Source organism: Aphelocoma coerulescens, chromosome 4, assembly GCF_041296385.1.
Source record: "Aphelocoma coerulescens isolate FSJ_1873_10779 chromosome 4, UR_Acoe_1.0, whole genome shotgun sequence".
NCBI lineage: Eukaryota > Metazoa > Chordata > Aves > Passeriformes > Corvidae > Aphelocoma > Aphelocoma coerulescens.
In genome coordinates, this window is record NC_091017.1 from 49,057,387 (window position 1) to 49,077,096 (window position 19,710).

General features: G+C 40.6%; 1 protein-coding gene across 9 annotated transcripts in view; it reads left to right on the top strand.

The window, feature by feature from the left end:
* The window catches only part of MTUS1 (microtubule associated scaffold protein 1), a 121,176-nt gene extending 102,955 nt beyond the window's left edge, over positions 1 to 18,221 (top strand). For 7 of the 9 annotated variants that reach the window (XM_069013971.1, XM_069013970.1, XM_069013969.1 and 4 more), the window contains 8 exons: positions 1,192 to 1,258; positions 9,045 to 9,259; positions 9,783 to 9,888; positions 10,906 to 10,979; positions 11,084 to 11,179; positions 13,661 to 13,777; positions 15,061 to 15,158; positions 15,975 to 18,221. In XM_069013971.1, the coding sequence (XP_068870072.1) occupies positions 1,192 to 1,258; positions 9,045 to 9,259; positions 9,783 to 9,888; positions 10,906 to 10,979; positions 11,084 to 11,179; positions 13,661 to 13,777; positions 15,061 to 15,158; positions 15,975 to 16,191 (990 nt within the window). In that variant the 3' untranslated portion in view covers positions 16,192 to 18,221. Of the gene's footprint in view, positions 1 to 214; positions 380 to 1,191; positions 1,259 to 9,044; positions 9,260 to 9,782; positions 9,889 to 10,905; positions 10,980 to 11,083; positions 11,180 to 13,660; positions 13,778 to 15,060; positions 15,159 to 15,974 lie in introns of those variants that run through there. The other 2 variants (XM_069013972.1, XM_069013978.1) reach the window with 2 other exon arrangements.
* The last annotated feature ends 1,489 nt before the right edge of the window (positions 18,222 to 19,710 follow it).

The window sequence follows — 19,710 nt, forward strand, 5'->3', positions numbered from 1 at the left end:
TTCTGCAGAGAAGGGCAGTGTTTCCTCAGTGATCCCGGCTGCCGTCGGAGCAAGTGGAGATCGATCGATCTAATGTCTGGGCTCGCCTTTCATAAAAGAAGGGCTGTGGCTTTAAGTAATCGCTGGCTGCTTGTGCCAATTGCAGAAGCTGCAGTATCTGCCGCTGTCGGGAGCGCTGGGCGCGGAAGCAGGATAACCTGCGGAGGCAAGGTCCAGCCTTGACGCTCGGCCCTGGCCAGACCTGCCCCGCTCGGTGGTGCCGCCGCCACCCGCGCGTCGCCGATGAGGGCCGGGGGGCCGAGCGGGGGGCTGCCGGCGCTGGAAGATGGGCTGCTCTAGCAGCAAGCTGTGCCTCTATTCTCAGTGTGCTGCAGCAAGGGTAATGAGTGTTTGTTTCGCAGGGAGCCGGCCGGGAGCACGGTGAAGCACCCTGCCAGCAGGGCGCGTGGACATTGTCGCCTCCTCGCGTGGTGTGAGCTGGCGGCCGCCGGGCCACGGAGCGGCTGTGCCGGGGCTGTGCCTGCGCTGCTCCCCGGGGTGCGGGTCTGGGGCACAGCGGCCTGGCCAGCCGCCGCCTCCTGGCCAGGGCACAGCTCCTGGGAAAAGCAGGGAGATGGGTGCTTCTGCTTTGTTGTGATCTCTTCACACATTCCTTACGATTCTCTCGGTATAAGAAACACCATCTATCTTAACATTAAGAACTGCGAGCAGCAGGGTGGGTTGTATTCAACTTTGAACAGGGCTGTGCCTTTTCTTCATGGAAGGCTGAGCATTTAGCAAAGTTCTTGGTTTTGTGTTTGAGTAAGCTTAAGATAAATATTTAATGCATGCCTCTTTCACATACACACTCTACTTCTGTGCCCTTGACAGCTATCGCTTGATTTGTTCTGGAGGCTTATGTTGCTACACCCACCATAAAATATATAATTAATTGCTGCAAAGTAGGATTTTAATTGCAGAGTTAACCTGGAAAAAGCTGTTCTTTGTTTTAAAGTGTAACTTCCTTAACAACAGAAGAACATCTGTGTATATTGTAACAGCTGAACTGTTATCCTAAATGAGTCATATCTTGGCTTCTTGCTCCTGCCGCTAGTTTTTCCTACAGAACACATGTAAGTTAATTATTGGAAGGTGCCCTGCTCAGATCACTAGTAACCAAATGTTTGGGGTTTTTTGCTCTTTTCTCTGCAGAGGGAGGAAGCGCTGAAGCAGCGGAAAGAGTTATCTCAAGAACTAGTTAACCTTAGAGGAGAACTGGGTAAGAATTTATTTTTGTATTTTTCATGAGAACAGAAATGCAGCAAAACAGATCTGCAGAAGACAGATGCCTTGGTACTGTAATGGCAGTCATTTAATTCCCTGACTGAATTTCACTCAGATGCTGTAGCGCTGCAGAGCCCTGACAGCGTGACCCCAGGTTCACTGAATTCCTGGCACTGATATGACTGCACCTTGTGGGGCCTCCTTGCAAAACATGCATCTGATGGCCAGAGCACTCACTTCTGAAAAATGGGAGGATGGCTGACAGTATATATACTGGTTTTTGATCCCTAACTTATTTGTGCACTGTGTTCTAGAGATTTGCTGGCAAAAAATTCAGAAACCTGTAAAACATACTGTGCAAAATCTGTGTTTTGCCTTAGTGACTTGTAGGTGAATGAGTCTAAAATTAACAGAAGGAAATGCTTTCAGGCTGATGAGATTAAAATTTTGAACTCATTCTAGTGGACAGCTATAACGTGAAATTGAGCTGTAATGTGCAGGGGCTGTTTTTGCCAACTTTGAAGCTTGATTTAACTGCATTTAGTGGTAACCCCATGTATTTGAACTTAGCAGTTGTTCCAGGCAGGTCTCAGTAGGGGGCTGGCTTTGAAAGAGCCGGGCCTTCCTCTGCCTTTGCATCCCTCTGTCCTCCTTGTGCTAGCATTGCTGCTGGAACAGCCATGCCCCCAGCGATGCAGTGAGCTGCCTGGGGACCTAAGCCAGCTGAAAACAGTGGCTTGAAGTGCTCTTTTGCCAAAGCTGTCTGGCCTGGCTCAGTATGTGACTGAAGGAGCACTGGGACCGGAGCAGAGAAAGGGGAAGGAGTAGCAGGGTGAAGGGTCATGTTCCCCATCAGCTGCAGCTGATGCTTATATGACCCTAAAGTGACAACAGAACTAGAGTTTTAATGTGGAAGTGACCTTCTTGCATCGCTAAAACATTGTGTTATAAACTTTATAAACCACATTTATTTTTATTTATGTACTTAATGTGACTCTCTGAACAACCCCATTTGTTTGCCTCATCAAGAAAATGACTTCACAAGGATTGCTATCAGAGCAAGAAAGTCTCTCTTCTTCCCTAGGTTTGCATCTTTAATACTATTTTTCCTTTATCAGCGTAGGTACTATGTTTATCACTTATCTAGAGAGGGAAAATTCTGCTTAGATGGGTAGACCATAATCTGGCCAACACTTTTTGCCCCTTACCACTTCTGAGGGTTTTGGTGGAGGTTTTTTTTTGGTTCTTTTTTTTTTTTAAAAGCTTAGTTCTTTGTAAGGATGCCTCATGGTTAAATGAGCTTTCCATAAACTTGTTACCTTCCTGCTTTGATTAACAGCCTGCTGAGCTCATAAATGAGACTCCCAATGCAAGTATATGTTATTCAGTAGGTTGATAACTAGAGAAAACTTTAAATGCAACTGTGCCTGATGGGTCTCTGACACCCGAATGCACAGAGCTCTGACAGGGATGCTGGCTCATGTGCTGCTGGATGACATTGTCAGCTGTTCCCCTCACAGAGCTGATCTTACTGGGTCAGTTCTGCAGGAGTATCTGAATGGCAGCCTGGGGCTCACTTCCCTTTGTAAGGTTTCCAGACCATGGATTCAGTGAAGCATTTGTCTTCATGCAGCTCCTTTGTCTTAACCACGTCACACGTCTAGCCTGTCTGTACTGCTCCCCTCAGCATGTAAAGGGAGTGGATTTAATTACAGAAATGAAAAACTATCCAGGTTTTCAATTCTATCTAGCTTTAAAAAGAACTCTTTTGTTTTGGGGTTTTTTTTAAAGTTAAATTAATAAGTTGTTGACAAGGTGTGAGAAAGTCATTCTTGTAACAGTAGCTTTAGCTGAAAATAATCTGCTGGAATACATACCTTCTAATCAGCTTCCTCTTGACACTGTTAAATGGTTACAGCTGAACTTAAGATTTCCATAGACTGTCTTGACATAAGTACTGTGAATTTTCATTCACAGTATGATCTAAGCATAGGTTTGCTGGGAAAGTTAAATGCAGTTTGAATCTTGTTTTGGCCATGTAGGCATGTTTTGAGGAATCCCAGCTGCCATGTTTTTAATGACTTGGTTTGCATCTTGGGGACAGGCCGTCTCAGAAGAGGAACCAGGTGTGCCCAGCCCAGTGTAGCCTGTTCCCTCCATGCTTCTGAGTTTGAGAGGAACATGAAGTCTCCTGCACAGTTTAGACTCCTCAGTTTCTTGCTTTGAAGTTCAATTGTGCACATTCCCAAGCTCCTTGATTTACCTTGCAAGAGCAAATTGACTTGCTGTCAGATGGTCTGTTTTGCTGGGTTATTGCATAAGACAGTTTCTACTTAAATACCTTTTTGTTTAATGGCTTGAATATGCATTCTGGTCCCAGAATGTGTCTTTGGCAGCCACCATGTGACTGTGCTAGCCGTGGGGCTGATGGTTACCAGACAATGCTTTCTGCTCTCAGTAGCTGGAACCATGTTCAAGGATTAGCAGTGACAGGTGTTTGGGGATGGGCTTTTCCAAAGGGCGGTCAAATTCAGTAACAGTTGGGTTCTGGACTTGGGCTTCCTTAAAATCTCCAGCTGCAAAGACTAAACTTTGTGGTTTGAATGTAAACACCTTAGTTCTGGGAGCCTGGAGCAGGTAGGGATGTCCTACTTGTCAGCTGTTTCTCTTCTTAAGATGCAAGCTAGTGCGTAAACTTCTAGTTACTTGTTTAATTATGTAAGTAGAAATTGCAAGAGCTGCATATTTCTGGAGAGGTATGAAACTATTCCTCTAAATTAATTGCACTCCAAATTGTTTCAGAGCCTCTTCGCAAGCAGGCTGGATGTGATCCAGCTCAGTTCTGCTACAGAACAGCAGGTGCAAAGCTGACTCAGCCTACGCCTGCCTTGCCCTTTGAACATCGCCATTCGAGAGCCTTTCTCGGTGGCCTGGAGAGGCCTGTGCGTACCCTGGACAGGCAGCCAAATACCAGACCCCTCTCTCTCACCTCCAGTTGCTGCATGGCAATTGATAAACTGTATTTTCTTGCAAATACCTTCATGTTCTTTTTTATTACTAAATTATCTTCAAGATGCTTTGCAGGTTCAGATGGAAGAGACTGTTGTGTTTTACAGTGAATGTATTTGGTTTTCAGGTTAAGGTGATCCTTAAAAATACTCAGTAATAGGTAGATGTTTCACTTATTTGAGAGGGTCTGACTTGCCACACTTCATACACTTGCCTGTTTGCCTGCTTGAACACTCTGTCACTTGTAGTGTTTGCAGCACAGGGATGTGAATTTAATTCCCAGCAGAGAAGTGAGTGCTTCACATCATTTATTCAATCATACCTGCTTAAATGTTGCTTAAAGCAGGCTTTTTGGCTACATGCCGTGTCTAACTTGCCCAAGAACAAAAATACGCAATGTGGTTTATTGTCCTGTATCATTATCCTCATTATGGAAGTAACACCAAGGGAAACTTGGTCATAAACTTGAAAGCATGTTTGGGTAGAAGAATTTTCAATATTGAGAATCTGCCAATACCATGAATTAATTACTATATACATATAAAAATATATATTGCATAGAGAAGGAAATTAGCCTGTCTATAGCAGACTTGTCAAGTGAACGTACATCTTGCAGTGTGAAATATAAGGTTTGAGCAATTAAGTGTTAGTGCAGTGTAATATCACACGGTACTAAATACTTGGGGTTTTTTGTGGTAATCATCCCCATTTCACATCCCCCACATCTATTAAAATGCTGACAGTTTAATGTCCTAGTGAACTCTGTTTTAGAATTCCAGACAGTCCAATGCCTTTTCATAAATCATAACCGGGCCAGTGAGTGACCTGGACAGTTTTATGAAGATAACTACTGTTTGCAAAAAATTTAACTCTGGCTTCAAGGAAATCCATTGTATTTTATCTTAGAGCTATGTTTATGGTGGCTTTTAGGGGAATGTAAGTTGAAAAATGTTTTTTTCTAAGCAGTTTAGCCATAAGGGCTGAATTGGATGATGGTTTTATAATTAGAACAAGGAAAAAAAAGTGAAAGGAGATGCTGCACTATTGTAAGGTCTTATGTCTTGGCTACTTTTAGTGGAAATACAAAATAGCTTTCTTGGAGATACAAAGGCAACTTTTGCAGTCCTCTCCTTCAACTGCAGCGACTGTTGATGTGGTTTGGATGTGCTGCTGTTGGCACTTTTGCAGGGAGTTGCCATGTGCCTGGTTCTCCATGCTGTTCTTGCAGGCATTTGTTTTATGATTTTGGCACTTAAGCTTTGTAGTGAAATACCCAAGATGCAAGTGGCTGCTGTTAACTACTACAAATAAAGGGTAATTTTACATGTCAAAACCAGCACTTCTGCTCTGAAGATTTGCTGTTACCAAATCTCAGAAACTTTCCATGATTTCCAAAGGTCATGGTCTGGCCCAAAAGAACCGGGCTCTTCATTTATAATTAACAGTGCTAAGAAGCCTAAATACGCAGATTAATCTTGCTGCATGTTGTAATAATACAGGGAAGGACAGTTGTATGATTGGGAAGAGAGGCTGGGATGACCAAGTGGAGGAAAAAATATTAATATTTGGAGGAAAAATATTAATGGCTCTGCTATTTGAATAAAGAAGTAAAAATTGCTTCTGGCTGCCAAGTACAGCATTTCATATACTCTATCCTTAAAGCTTAAAACTGTTTAGTGTTACAAGTAGAATTGAACAAACTTCATGGACAAAAGAATAGTACATCTTTTCATTTCTATGGCTTGATTTTTCCCTGAAATGGTGTTGGACTATTTATTTCCTTTTGGGTTTTTTTTTGCTCAAGGTTTGTGGTCTAAAGAAGATGTGGAATCGTGGAGGAAAGCACTTCAAGAAGGGAAAGGAAACACAGTAGTAGTGTAAAAAATGCTAAAGTATGCGCTTTGATGACAAGTTGAAATAGATTTGTGTGTTTACTACTGGAAGAGCACAAATATTTGTTACAAATTTTTCTTCAAAGTTTAGCATCAGATGTTCAATGAGAAGACTCTTCAGTTGAGTAGCAATCAAGTTTGGTTAGTCAGTGGCTAAACAGCCGAATTAAGGAATTAGGGACAAATAATGCAAAAGACAACTTTTAAAAAAGGCAGAGCAGTCATAAAATACATGATTCAGTCTGCAGATGGATAGGGCTGTGCAGAACACTTGCTGCAGATTTCAATCTTGAGTACTTAGACAAGCTTTGGTTTATGGGACATCTCATAATTTCAAATTAACAATTCTTTAGTTGGTGCTTTTGCTGAAGCCTTACATGGTCAGTTTCTTGTACCACCATCATACTGGGAGCTCACTGGTTTTGTAGTTCTGCTTCTTGTTTGGATAGCAGGGATTCAAGTCAGGCTTGTGATCTGCAAGGAAGCATTGCAGCCTCTAGCTTTGTGGATGCCAGAGTTACCTTCAAGGTAACAACATTTAATTGCCAGTGCAAGTTTTAAAAGTTTTTAGTTTGCCTTTGTAACATTTGTCTTCTCATAAATCTGAATTGCAAACTGCCTGAAGGGGAACTGATGCGTCTGTTTTCTTTGACAAAGGCGTGGTTTGCTATTTGCTTTTTTTCTGAAGTGCTTTGCATCATCTGAAGTTCTGCGTGCTGACATTTAAAGATAACACAAGGATAGGCAGCACATTCTTCTGGCTAACTGGAGGCAAACGAATAGCTCTGGCCTTGCAAATAAGGAATTTGATGCTTCTTCCTCTGTTGGTTTGAAGTGAAGTGGATCATTTGAAGCATTTTGCTACAGTTACCTCAACTGAGCCATGCAAGTTGCCTGCCTCTCAGCTATGCCCTTAACTCTGCTACAGAAGGTTAGATCAATCTGCATGTGGCTGCCTGTGTAATACCTCCATTTGGCTTGCTGCCTGGTCTTTGCATTGTAAAATAATGTCCCCTAACAATGATGTTTCCTCTTCTCCAAAAATGTGGCAATGCAGAGTATATCTATTCAATAACTTCGTGCCACTGCGGTGTGAAAGAAGTGTGAATGCTAATTTTCTTTCTGTGTTTTTTTTTAATTTTTTTTTTTGTTTGTTGGTTTGGTTTGGTTTTTTTCCTTTCCCTAAGGGAACAGAAGTTTGTGGAAGGAATAAAGATAGAGAGGTAAAACCATCTCTTGGTGCTGGTGCAGAAAGTAGCAAAAACTGTGAAATCTGCTTGGGTTGCAGAGAACATTGTGATTTCAGTTGAGCCTCTGTTGCATCGTTGCCAGTCAGAGAATGAAGAGCTTGGCCTAAATCTGTCCAGATCAGCGGATCTTTCGCACAGACCCAGCACAGCTAAGCTTGCTGTTAAGCCTAATTCAGGTAGACACACATGCAGATTGATTTCCATGCAGTACAGCTCACTTTCTTAACACTTTCTAGTTCTACTGCAGGTTCCAAGTGATAGTAGCAGGGCCAAGACTCGATACAGTTCCCTTAAAAGAGAGTGCAGGTATCATTCATCAAGTTACTCACATGCTTTTAATGAGCTGTAGCAAAGAAGAATAAGACACGTGTAACTTGAGGCACTCTGCTGGGGCAGGCTGCCCCACTACTGCTTTGGGAATCAGTCATTGAAGATACTGTAATTTATTTATCTTAAGGCTCAAACACAGCTGTGATGAGCATTTCCTGTACTGCCTGTACAAAAATCCTTGACTCTTCCCATGCTTTTACATAGCGTTTATATTTACACTGTTTGGGCAGTGTGCCATTCTGCTGTGAAGTGCATGCATACATAACTTCTCCTGCCTTTGAAGATCAAGTTAACATTTTAGTTGATTTTTCTCTTAAGCAGCCACTCATCTCACTAAGTTATTTTAAACCATAGTTCTAGAGTCTGTATAGAACCAGTTTTGCTCAAGGTCAGTGACCACACACTTGTGTTACAGATGCTGTTTCACCTTGCTTCCAGGCTTTGGGTGGAGCTGGAACTGCATAAGGCGTTTGCTGTAGTAGGAGGGTGACTCCTCCTATTCAGGCTTGGTTGGCTGGAGTTGGGAATGCTAAATTTCAAACTCAAAAATGCAAGTTCTTAACTTCTGTTTTGCCTTTTAACCGGCCGCAAATAACGGGGAGACAAATGTGGGCAGCCTTCTTAGCAGACCTGTGTTAATGCAGATGTAAAGAGAACTGCACAGCATTTCTCTTTTCTTAATACTCTGCACTTTTTGCCTAAAACTGTTCTGTCTTGCATATTTAAATATCTCAGGCATAAACACATGAGCAGTACCTTTCAGACTGGCAGATCTGTATGAGGCTGTCCATGTCAGGCTAGAATTGCTTCTCTGCTGTGTATCTGAGCGTGAGTGTCATTAAACATATAGTATTCAAGTTATTAAGACTTTCAAATTTAGCTAAGTGGTTTATATGTCAAAAAGTGAAGTACTCTGACAAGTATTCTACTGAAGTGGAATCAAATAAGGTGAAGTATCAAATGCAATTATTTTTTTTATTGGAGCTCTTCAGTGCCTCTCATGAGACATTCTTTCTTTCATGTCATGTTAATCTGCAACACTTGTGCTTTCTATGTGGGTTCCTGGCTTAACTAGGTTCAATTAATTCTCAGCCTAAGAAACATGGAATTTGATATTTTTGCAAAGGTTTTTTCATATGCCCTTTGAGGGGGTACACATTCAATAGCTATATCTATTTGTCTTTGCATATAACCATGTTGCTATGCAGTGTGTTCATTATTTTTAATACCTGTAAATGAAGAAGTGACTTTAGGATTGAACTTGATCCACTTTTTTCTCTCTTTTTTTTGACATCTTCAGTAACCACTTCTGCAGCTTGTGAGAAATTGGAAAGAGACAGGAATGAACTGCAAGTTGCTTATGAAGGGTTTTTGCAGAAGTTAAACCAGCAACATCATGATGACTTAGCTGAGCTGGAGGAGAGGCTTAAACAGTTTTACACTGCAGAATGTGAGAAACTCCAAAGTATCTGCATTGAGGAAGCTGAAAAGTACAAAGCCCAACTCCAGGAGCAGGTTTGTAACACTCAGTGCAGAAAAGTTCTCTAGTAACTGCTTTCTGCTATAAATGAGCCTTCAAAGAATCCTGGGTTTTGCTAATAACAGTTATTTTATTTAATGTGAAACTCCACTTCATTGCAGCGATAAAAATACTACCACACTAAGCTGTACAGATCTTAAGCTTATGTTGAAATGTGGTGGAGATTGCTTGTGTTCTACCAGCTTAAATAATTTCTAGAACTCCATGGGATATTTGAGGCAGCTTGAGTTTTAAGATTTATAGAAACACACCTGCCCTCTGACCTTGCTGTGCAACAACTCCATGCGTGTGACAGATGCACACATCATCCTGTTGGTAGTGGTAAACTGTAAGGCATTGTTCTCATTTATTAAATGTTGTACAGGGCTCAGCGTCTCCTTTTAAGTCCTACTAGACCATTTAAAATGTACTTGACATTGTGCATGAAGCCATTGAAACAATGCTTTAAACAAGGGTTGTTACATGTAAGGGGAGAAAAATCATGTTGTCATATTGCAGGTGGACAATTTAAATACCACACATGAAAGCTTTAAGCTGGAACTCGAAAACAGACACTCAGAAAAAGTAGAGGAGCTGAAAAAGAAGTATGAATCCTCTTTTTCAGGCAAGTATTTTGTATTTAAGTACATGTGCTATAGTACTGCTAGTTGCTATAGTACTGCTAGTCACAAACTAAAATATTCAGGCTTTTTGATCATTATGTCCACTTCACTGTTCTTTGTGGCCAGCTATCTTTAAAATCATTGGCTGAATTCCTTCCTTTGGAACTGACAAGTCTTATTTTACATACAGCAGTAACCATGATTCTGTTGTAGTTGAATGAAACTTTTGAAACAGTTTGAGTGGAAGTGACTTTTTCTTGCAGTAAAAGATGTCTGAATTTCCCTCAAAATCTCAAGTGACTGAATAATTCTTTCCATCCCCTAGTTCTGTAAGGGGCACCTCAACATTGAAAACGAGGATAAGTAGGGTTGTGTGCTTTCCATTATGACATGGAAATGTTGAGAAATATTATACACTGTGTACAGTACACTGTGGTGGAGGTGGTTTTTCAGGGAGCGGGGGTGACCATGCTCAGGTTTAAATGACATTGCATCTTACTGATTTAAGTGATGATGATTTCCATCCTCCTTCCAACTCAACTTGATAGCCAAGTTTCCAGTGATACTTTTTTGTCTTGAAGACTGCTCAGGTTTCCATTGCTTTCAAAGAACAAACTCCTCTGCATGGCATCTAAAGTAGGAAAAGAAATGCTCTTCTAGAAGTTTGTGGAAGACAAAATTTCAATTTTTGCTGTGTTTCCTTCCATAAAATCAACTTTTGTCAGATGTGGCCTGTGCTTAGTAAGTCCATTTGCTGCATGCAGATGAATGCTCTCAAAACTGTCAGGCTGTTCGCTAGTGAAATGGATATGTGAGGGGACAATCAGCAAATCTGAAATGGGAATAAATCTGATACTTCATGCATGCTTTGCATCAGTTAATGGTCAATGTTCTTTCTGTGCTGCCATCAACTGCATCTGTGCTTATATATGTAGGCTGGCTCTTCAGGCTGTTTCTTTTCAAAAAGAATTTTCATGTCTTACGTGGTATTAAAAATCTGCAAAAATAATTTGTTTTAGAGCTCAAGAGCACCCATGAATCTGAAAGGAAGTCACTTGAAGATTCCTTTAAAGAGAAGCAGGAATTGCTGGAGGTTTGTTAAGGGCTGGGTTCATTGCAACAGTTTAAAACTTGAAAAGCAGTTTGGAGATGTGCACTGAATTCTTGGCCTAACTTTACAATATATTTGCATTTCAGAAAAAAATCGATGAACTAAAAAGTGAAAACAACTCTCTGAGTGAGAAGCTGAAATTGGAAGAACAAAAACAAATAGCCAAAGAAAAATCCAATCTTGTAAGTCTTGATCTTCCAAAGTAATGTGGATGAGCAGATCTTGCCTGGGTTTATTTTACTGCATAATGCAGAAGGTTTGCAATGAAGCCTGATAGGGCTCCCATACTTGGTAATACTTTTCTGTAAATGGCTCACCTGCCATTTTTCACAAGTTTTTTGCAAGCACTGTGATGCTGTGTATTAACTTTACCATTATAATTCTATAAAGCTGTTGAGTGTCTAAGTCAGGGGTGTAAATAATAGCCTAAGCTAAATTGAAGACCTGTGTGTGTGCGGCAGTTGTACCATAGCATTTTTCTGGACAGTCAATAACTGTTGTACCAGTGCTATGATCAGTGTGGGCTTGCATCACTACTGCAAAGCTCATTTCTAATGCTTTTATTCAAACATTGATTCATACTTTTTACTGATTTATCCTTTAAAGAAGCTTTTATTTTGCCCTGCCTTTCCTCCCAAGGCTGCTGTTACCTCTGATGCTCCTAGGATAGAAATGTGCTCTGAGAGAGGGTTTTTTTATGCACTGGGAGGGTTAGACACAAACATGCTAATCTTTCTGGTTACCCAGAAGTAAGTGGAATACCAGGAGTATTGCTTATTCCACAAAGAGAAATTCCATGCTTGAAGACTCACTTAGGATGCCTCTAGTGGAAGTTGCCCTAGTTTTCACTGGAATTTGTTTTGTTTTCTCTTACTGCTTATTCTAGTGGCAGGACAGAGCTGCCACAAGAAGAATCTGCAACCACAATATTTCGCTGTGGCAGTGGGAGTTTGAACTGTACTCCACAGGGATGCTCAGATGTTGCTTAAATTAAAGTAGCAATAGTCAAGTGCCTTTACATAGCTGCAAATGTGCTTTCCTGAGAGCGTAAGATGCATGATAAGCTTGAGACTTCTCTTTGGAAAAGCACCAGTTTGACTCAGCAGACTCTTCTGTACTAAACACAAATTCTGCAACATTGGAATTCCCAATAGCCCTTTGAAGACAGAGATGTATTTCCAGCTCTCTGGTATCATTTAGATAGTGTCACTTGATAATCCCAGTTTTTTGCTAAAAACTTATGTAGGCCTTTGAGTCTTTATTTGGCTGTGTGTTCTCCTGTGAATAGCTAATGTGGGGAGCTCAGACTTAACTTTAAAAAGATATTTTAAGGCCAATGGGCTTGAAGAAAGAAAGAAAAGAAATTGAATATTGAACATGCTGTAAGCTACATTTCAGCTTCTCAGGACTGCTTTTCTTGTTAGCTCCTAGATTCCATGCTAAAGTCACAAAACGGAGGAACAAATTGTGTGCTGCCTTAACTGAGGCAGCGCAGCATGCTTCACCCTTGCACAGACTTCTCAAAAGAAGTTAAACAAGAGCCACTAATGCAACAGGCCTTAAAAACAAGCAGGAGAATGAACTGTGTAGGTGATGGAGCCCCTACTACCTGTGACATGTCCTGGCCCTGTCCTTCTGGGACCACACCCCACAAAACTGCAGGCACTGCCCTCCTGTCCGAGGTTTCTGGTGTGGCAGTGAAGCTGTTACTCAGTGCGGTGCACCCGTCTTCTTACCCAAATACACTAAAACAAGTTTTGTTTGATTTTGAAGATAAACTTAGTTACACAACATGCTTAATCATTGATTGATTTCAGCTTGTGTTCCATTCTGACTACTTGGAAATGGACTAAGACTTGCTTTTTTTTGGCTGTGACTGCCTTGAAATGCAGAGAATGTGTTTCATTCTGCAGTGTTTGACTGGTTTCTTACTCTGGAAGATAGGTCCTTGAGAAAACCACATCTTACCCTGCTCTGGCTTCCTCCTGCTCTCCCCTCCACCTCCCAGAAAATAACAGGAAAAGGAAAAATAAAAAACTCCTAACTTGCTATACTGTAGATAAGTAATGGATGTGCAGCAGGGCAAGATTTGTGTATGTAATTGCATTTTCAGGCTTTAGAAGAATGTAAAACAGAAAAATTTTAATTTCTGTTTATGAGCCTTCAGATTCAAACCAGGGAAGATAAGATACAGTCAGGTTCAGAACTTAAACTTCTGGTGCTTTTTTGAACTATTCCAGTGCCTGAAAACTCTTCAAATATTTACTCTAATTTTCTCTTGGGATGGGTTATGAGTAATATGAAATAAATTTTGGAACTCCTAGCCTTAAGGCCTTTGGGCACTCCTGCGAAACAAGTTTTGCTGTGACAGCATTCATGCCTTCCTTTGATTCACAAGGGTTTTTCATGTCTGTGCATTAAGTGTTTTCTGAACAGCTTCTAATGAAGCAGCTGCAACTGTCCACCTATCCTGAAGGACAAACAAAAACTGAGGATAAAGTGATATCAGATCTTCTTATTTATTGTAGTGTTTGACTTGATTTCACGTAGAAAAAGTAACTCGTTACCGTAATTATTTTCTTGTTCTTTCTAAGTAGCAGAGAAACATCTAAATTATTCCTGAAATTCAGGGTACTAGGCAAAACTCTCTGGCAATCTTTCAGAAAAACCCGCAGATAATGTACCTGGAACAGGAGCTGGAAAGTTTGAAAGCAGTGCTGGAGATCAAGAATGAGAAACTCCATCAGCAGGATATAAAGCTAATGAAGATGGAAAAGCTGGTGAGTGTTCCCTGGGGTCTGGCAGGCTGGGGCTGTGTCTCCGACTTGTGATCCTATAATGAACTTGGGCTGGACAGACTTACATGCAACAATTAATCTTTTTTTGTTACAAAGGAAACAGGAATTCATGATGGGACATGCTCACATTGCAGATAAAGCATTGGGATATATGTCAAGAGGGGAAAAGAATGACCTTTTAACATCTTGAGACCACTACTGCTTTGCATAAACTATTGCTAAGTTAGTACAGGATTATCTGGGAGCCTCTTCCCTCTCTTCTCCCTCATCCCCCAAAGAACAAAATCCTTACCTGCTACATTGCTCAAGTGGTATGGAAGATAAGATTGCAGTGTCAGGAAAACATTAACAAGGAAATGATCCTAATTTAACAAGAAGGGATTAAATATGAAATGGAGCACATCTTGATTAGCTTAGGCCAGTCATTTTAGCTGTTAAGCTGCTTGTTTAGCTGTGTGGCTGTGCCCCTGACCTGTGTGTAATTCCACATGAAAAGTCAGGTTTGGAGGCAGAACTTGTAATTTCTTAGCATGCTCTTGTTTGTGACAGGACAGGGTCCTTCTCATGGGTGGGGCCTTTGAACACTGTTGTAATATTTGCTTAAGCAAGATTTTAATGTGGAAGTATAGGAAGAGGTTTGGATACAATGGAGCACATGTCAGTTGTTGTTCAGTATTGTGCAGCAGTGTATGTTACTCTAGTCTACAATTACTAGCACATTACTAGTAAACCTTCATCTTCTGCAGCAGACATTGGCCACAGTGCAGAAGGCCTTGGACCATCCAACCATTTATTCAGTTTTTCCTTTTATTTTTGATAACATCCTCCAGCAACAAAGTAGAATCAGAAGAGCAATAGGGAAAGCTGTTTACGCAGGGGAACTCTTGAATTTGTCAAGGTATTTATTTCTGGACAGTGTTTGTCTAGAAAGATGCTAGAGTGTCTAAAACTGCTGTCCATTGCTGGCAGAAGTTACTGGAATGCGCTGGTTAACAGGAGATCCCTTATCCAGCCCTCCTTGTTGGCATCTAATCAGCACAAGTGGCCAAGTGCCAGTGCTATGCAAGGATAAGGTAAGCAGGATCTATTTGACTGTTACAGAACATTAAGCCATGGCAGCAGGTCAGTCTGACGTTACTGCAGGTTTTTTTAAGTACTCCAACAACCTCTGCAAGCTCCAGATCACCAGTGTCTGTGATAGCTCAGTCAGTATCTTGATGAGTGCATGTATGGGTTTTATTTCAAATTGTGACCTTCTTTCCAAGGTGGAGAACAACACAATCTTAATGGATAAATTAAAGAAGGTTCAGCAAGAAAATGAAGAATTAAAAGCTCGGATGGACAAACACATGGAGCTTTCAAGGTGAAAAATATCTTTAATAAGGGCATTTAGATGCCATTATTAATCAGGGGAAGGGGTTCCTGTGACAAAAAAGTAAATTCTGCTGAAATATCGGTGAATACATTTTTGTAGTACTCTGTGAAAGAACACATCCATTTCTTCCCACTTTTATCTCTACAAATGTGCATTTCTTTGTAGAGTAACAAGCAGGAACATACTGAAAGTGGCTAAAGGTTTAGTTTGTTCTTCAGTACTCCAATATTTTAGGGAAGAAAAAGCAACTCAGAAGTACCATCATACAAAAATTGTCCCTTTTAAGTACTACTGGCTTGTGAGCTAGACCTGGGTCATACTTATAACCACTTCAGTGAGTAATTTGTCCCCAGTTTAGATCAGTGTGGTTTATTTAGCAATAACAGTAATATTTAACATGAATAAAACAGATCTGAGGTTTTCCTAACTGTTGCTTAAATGGATGGTCAGACTTTTCCAGTGTGAAGGAATCTGCAGCTTCTATGCTGAGCTGAGCCTGCAGCAAGACCCAAAGGCTCCAGCACAGCTGTTTAAAAGCATGTGTCATTTCAACTAGGACAAGGATAACTTTTCAGATGCTTTTTCTGGCCCTTAGGGATGTTTCTTACTGGAACTTTCTCCTGCTTTCTGCAAGCTACTTGTTTAAATATAGCTAGGATGAGAACATGATCAATCCTCCTAATAAAGATGGAATTCAGTTGTGAGCCAAGCAAGGCTTTATGCACTTTCAAACCTCTCTTTAAGTTTCAATACTGCAGCCTCCAAGTAGGGTTATTTATTCTGATGTAAATCTTCCATTTGCAGGCAACTTTCTACAGAGCAGGCTGTTTTACAGGAGTCACTAGAGAAAGAATCAAAAGTAAACAAACGCCTGTCAATGGAAAATGAAGAACTTTTGTGGAAGTTGCACAATGGTGACCTATGCAGCCCAAGAAAACTGTCTCCCAGTTCTTCATCCGTGCCTCTTCAGTCCCCACGAAATTCTGGTAACTTCTCTAGTCCTGCAGTGTCACCGAGATGACATCTCTTGAGAGAAAGGGGGGCCTGCATTTCATTTCTGATCTGTAGAACCTTTCCTAACTTTAATCACAGGAGCAAGAGCTGTGTTGGCCGCCTATGACAACTAAACATAACTGGAAACTATTTGGTGCAAAAACAGCGATAGGAGACTGTGAATATGGGAGTAGGACATTCACTCCTCCCAGAAAGACTTATGACCTCTATGGACATTGTTGCACAAAGCACTTACAGAGCAAGGAAAGACTTGTTTGTTGCCTTTTCACCTAACCATAAGAAGAAGCTCAGGGGCTTAGAGATAAAGATCACAACCTTTATAATATGTTCCTTATCACCGACACTTTTTTAAGGCTGTGTGTGTGCGTGTGTGCGAGTGCTGTGGATGGAATGGGTGTAACACACTGTGCGTGTGTCTAATGCTGCCTTCTTTGCTGTGTACGTAATAAAGGATAAAAGCTGAAGACTATACATTGACATGTACTTCCTTGATACTGCTCTCAGTATGCATGCTTTACAGAGTACCCTTGCCTGGGAATGAGGAGAAACTGCCACTGGTACTGTAGGTTAGTTTCCTTCATCATTCTGGCTTCAGTGTGGTAAAGAAATGGCATGAAGAGCTTTGTCAACTGACTCATTAGTGTCTTGGCCAACCTGAGTATGCAACTTTGAATTAATTTTAAAAACAAATTGAACTGCAGCCATATTTTGCACGGGTTCTTGGTTTCATGTCCATGCACAACTCTGCCATTTATGAGGAGAACTTTTCTTTGCAGGGTGAAATGGATTTTGGATTTCAAGTCAATAGGGTTGTAGTCAGAACCACAGTAGCACTCAAGGTCAGAAGTTCTTAGTTGAGTTGCAGGTTCAGAAGCCTAGACCAAGCATCTTACTTGCTGAAAAGGAAGCACTAATCTCCCCAAATTAGCATGTCTGTTCCTGAGGATAAACTAGATTTGAAAGCCAAAGAGAAAAATGCAATAATTAAAACTAGGTGCATTCTTTTTTCAGTTCTCAAGAAGATTAAGTAATTTGTGAATTCCAGTGTAGCTGGTGACACACTTTGCCTTTTTAAGCATTAGCATTTGTATTAACATTCCTCAGGGTTGGCTAAATTCACCTGAGGAAGAGGGAAAAAGTGATATCTGTGTATTTTATCTTGCTAATTCTGCCATACCTTCCCTCTTAGACTGCAGGATATTGGTGTTTTGACAGCTCATCAGGTGAAAAATCCTGTACAGGAGATTCTGTAGAGTAGGGGAAAAAATTGTCCTGGCTGCTGGAACTGGAAGATGAGGGTGTCAGCATTTCTGGAAGTGTCACATACTGAGTTTCAGCTTCAACAAGGTAATTGTGTAGCCTTGCTCCACCCTTGATCAGACCTGTTTAAGATGACTGCTTTGTACCTACTTAACCAGGTTCAGCTTCAGATTAGTCTTAGAAAATACTACTGATGCTTACAGTAGCCTGGGTTTCACAGTAGGGCCAGGACCATTGTTACACGACTGGTTAGGTAATGCTGGTAGCTGGCTGAGTTTCCCTGTCTTTTTCAGTAGCTTGGGGACAGGAATCAAGGGCATGGGAAAGCATTTAGGGAACACAACTGGAGAACCACTTCAAACCATTTTACCTGAGACTTGCAAAATCTTGGCTAGTAATGAGGAACACAGACACAGAAACAAGACTGTTAACAGTGCTCATACAGTAAGTAAATTTGTAATATATTTAAACTTGTGATTGACTGTTTCATCATTAAATTTACTTACACCTCTCATAATGTACAAGTTAAGGGTGCCATTTCTATGGAACATTATACTTTCTTTTAATCCTTTTTAGGGCACTGTACATACCACTTACTAGTGCTGTCAGTACTTAAAATTTTTACTATGAGGTTCAAATTTAACTATGAAAATCCTATATTGGCTACAACTTGGCTTTAAGTATGTCCTGGAACATTCTTATTTTATATGGTCAAAGAGATTTGATCGCATGTATTTGAGCTGAATGCTTTACAATAAATTTTTTGTACCAACTGAAGGATTTTTCTCCTGCTTGTGTAAGTCAAATGATCTTTAATCTAAGAAGGAATATTTTTTTCCAGCTACCAAAAGCTCTTAGTATCTGCTCAGCACAGCAAAACAGCAATGGTGAAGCTTCACTGCACAAATTATTAGTGTTCAGCTAATCCTTAGAAAATGTTCCCCTTGTTACTCCACCTGTAGGTAGAAGACACATGGCGCTTGTTTGTGATTATTCAGGACATTCTGCATGTGAGAAAAGCCACAGTTAGAGGTTAGCAGTGGAACAGGTGATGCCACAAGGACACTTACCTAGCCACCAGTAAGAACTCCATGACTTTAGCTGCAGTGTAATGCCTCAAATAAAACAAGCAAGCAGAGTGCAAATGTTTGAAGGTCAAATATGGCAAAGCCCTTCTGGTAACAAGAGCAGGGAAAGCTCTTCCTGGCTATTGTGCAGAACAGTGAGTATGGTGTAGTAGATAATACAAAGACTAGTAATTCATTGATAGAATCCCTCCACAATACAGGAGACTTTTCATGTCTAAACTGCTTGCAAGTAGAATCTTTAATGCTTTTATGAAGAAATGAAGACAGCTTGTATGTAGAAATCTGACTACAGAAATACCTGTTTAGTGTTTGTCCTGTTGATCTCAACAAATTAAATAATTCTGCTAATCTGTAAATACTGTTTCAATGTTTTTCTCTGTTTGAATATTAGTATTTCAAGCTTTAACTTAAGTACCATGTGTTAGTAAAGGCTTTGTTCAATCCAGCAACTTTTATATATTTTGGAGTTTTTTTCTTTAGCATAAGGTTTCCTTCAGGAAAAACTAGCAACCTCCTCACCATCATCATAACCCAAAGATTAAGCAATTGAACAAGTGATTTTCTTCAGATACTCAACTTTAACTCTCAGTTCCAACTCTAATGATAAGTTTCAGAGGAAGCTATGGTGAGATTTAACAACTGTACCAAATAGTTTGTTGCCATTCAAACTATTCATAGTATGGTTCACCTTCAATACTTTTTTCTAAAGGTCATTGTAAGAGTTGCACTGTATTTTGTATCAAATTTGAGGTGAATCATTTCCTTGAGTTAACTAAAGACTTGATGTTTCTCATTACTAACACCAAAGACACTTCCATGTAAACTGGTATCATGCAATTCATGCAGGAAATTCCTTCTACACAGTAACCAACCACTGATCTTGTCTGACAGCCAGGAAATCATTTAGGGCTGAGCTGGAGTTAAAAAGGTCATCATAAAGTTGGTATAACCACTGAACCCTTGAGGAACAAATACCTTCTGACCATTGCTGCTGCCTTGCCTTAGAAGAGCAGTGACACAGGTGTGGAAATGGAAATAACAGCACTGGCAGCTTTAGGCATGTAACTTTGACAAGTCACTTAAATTTCATTTCCAGGGCGTCATTCTCTTACCCTGTCACTGTTCATTTAGGTGGAAATGTGCAATTAACTGCATCAGTGTAACATCAGCTCTGCCCA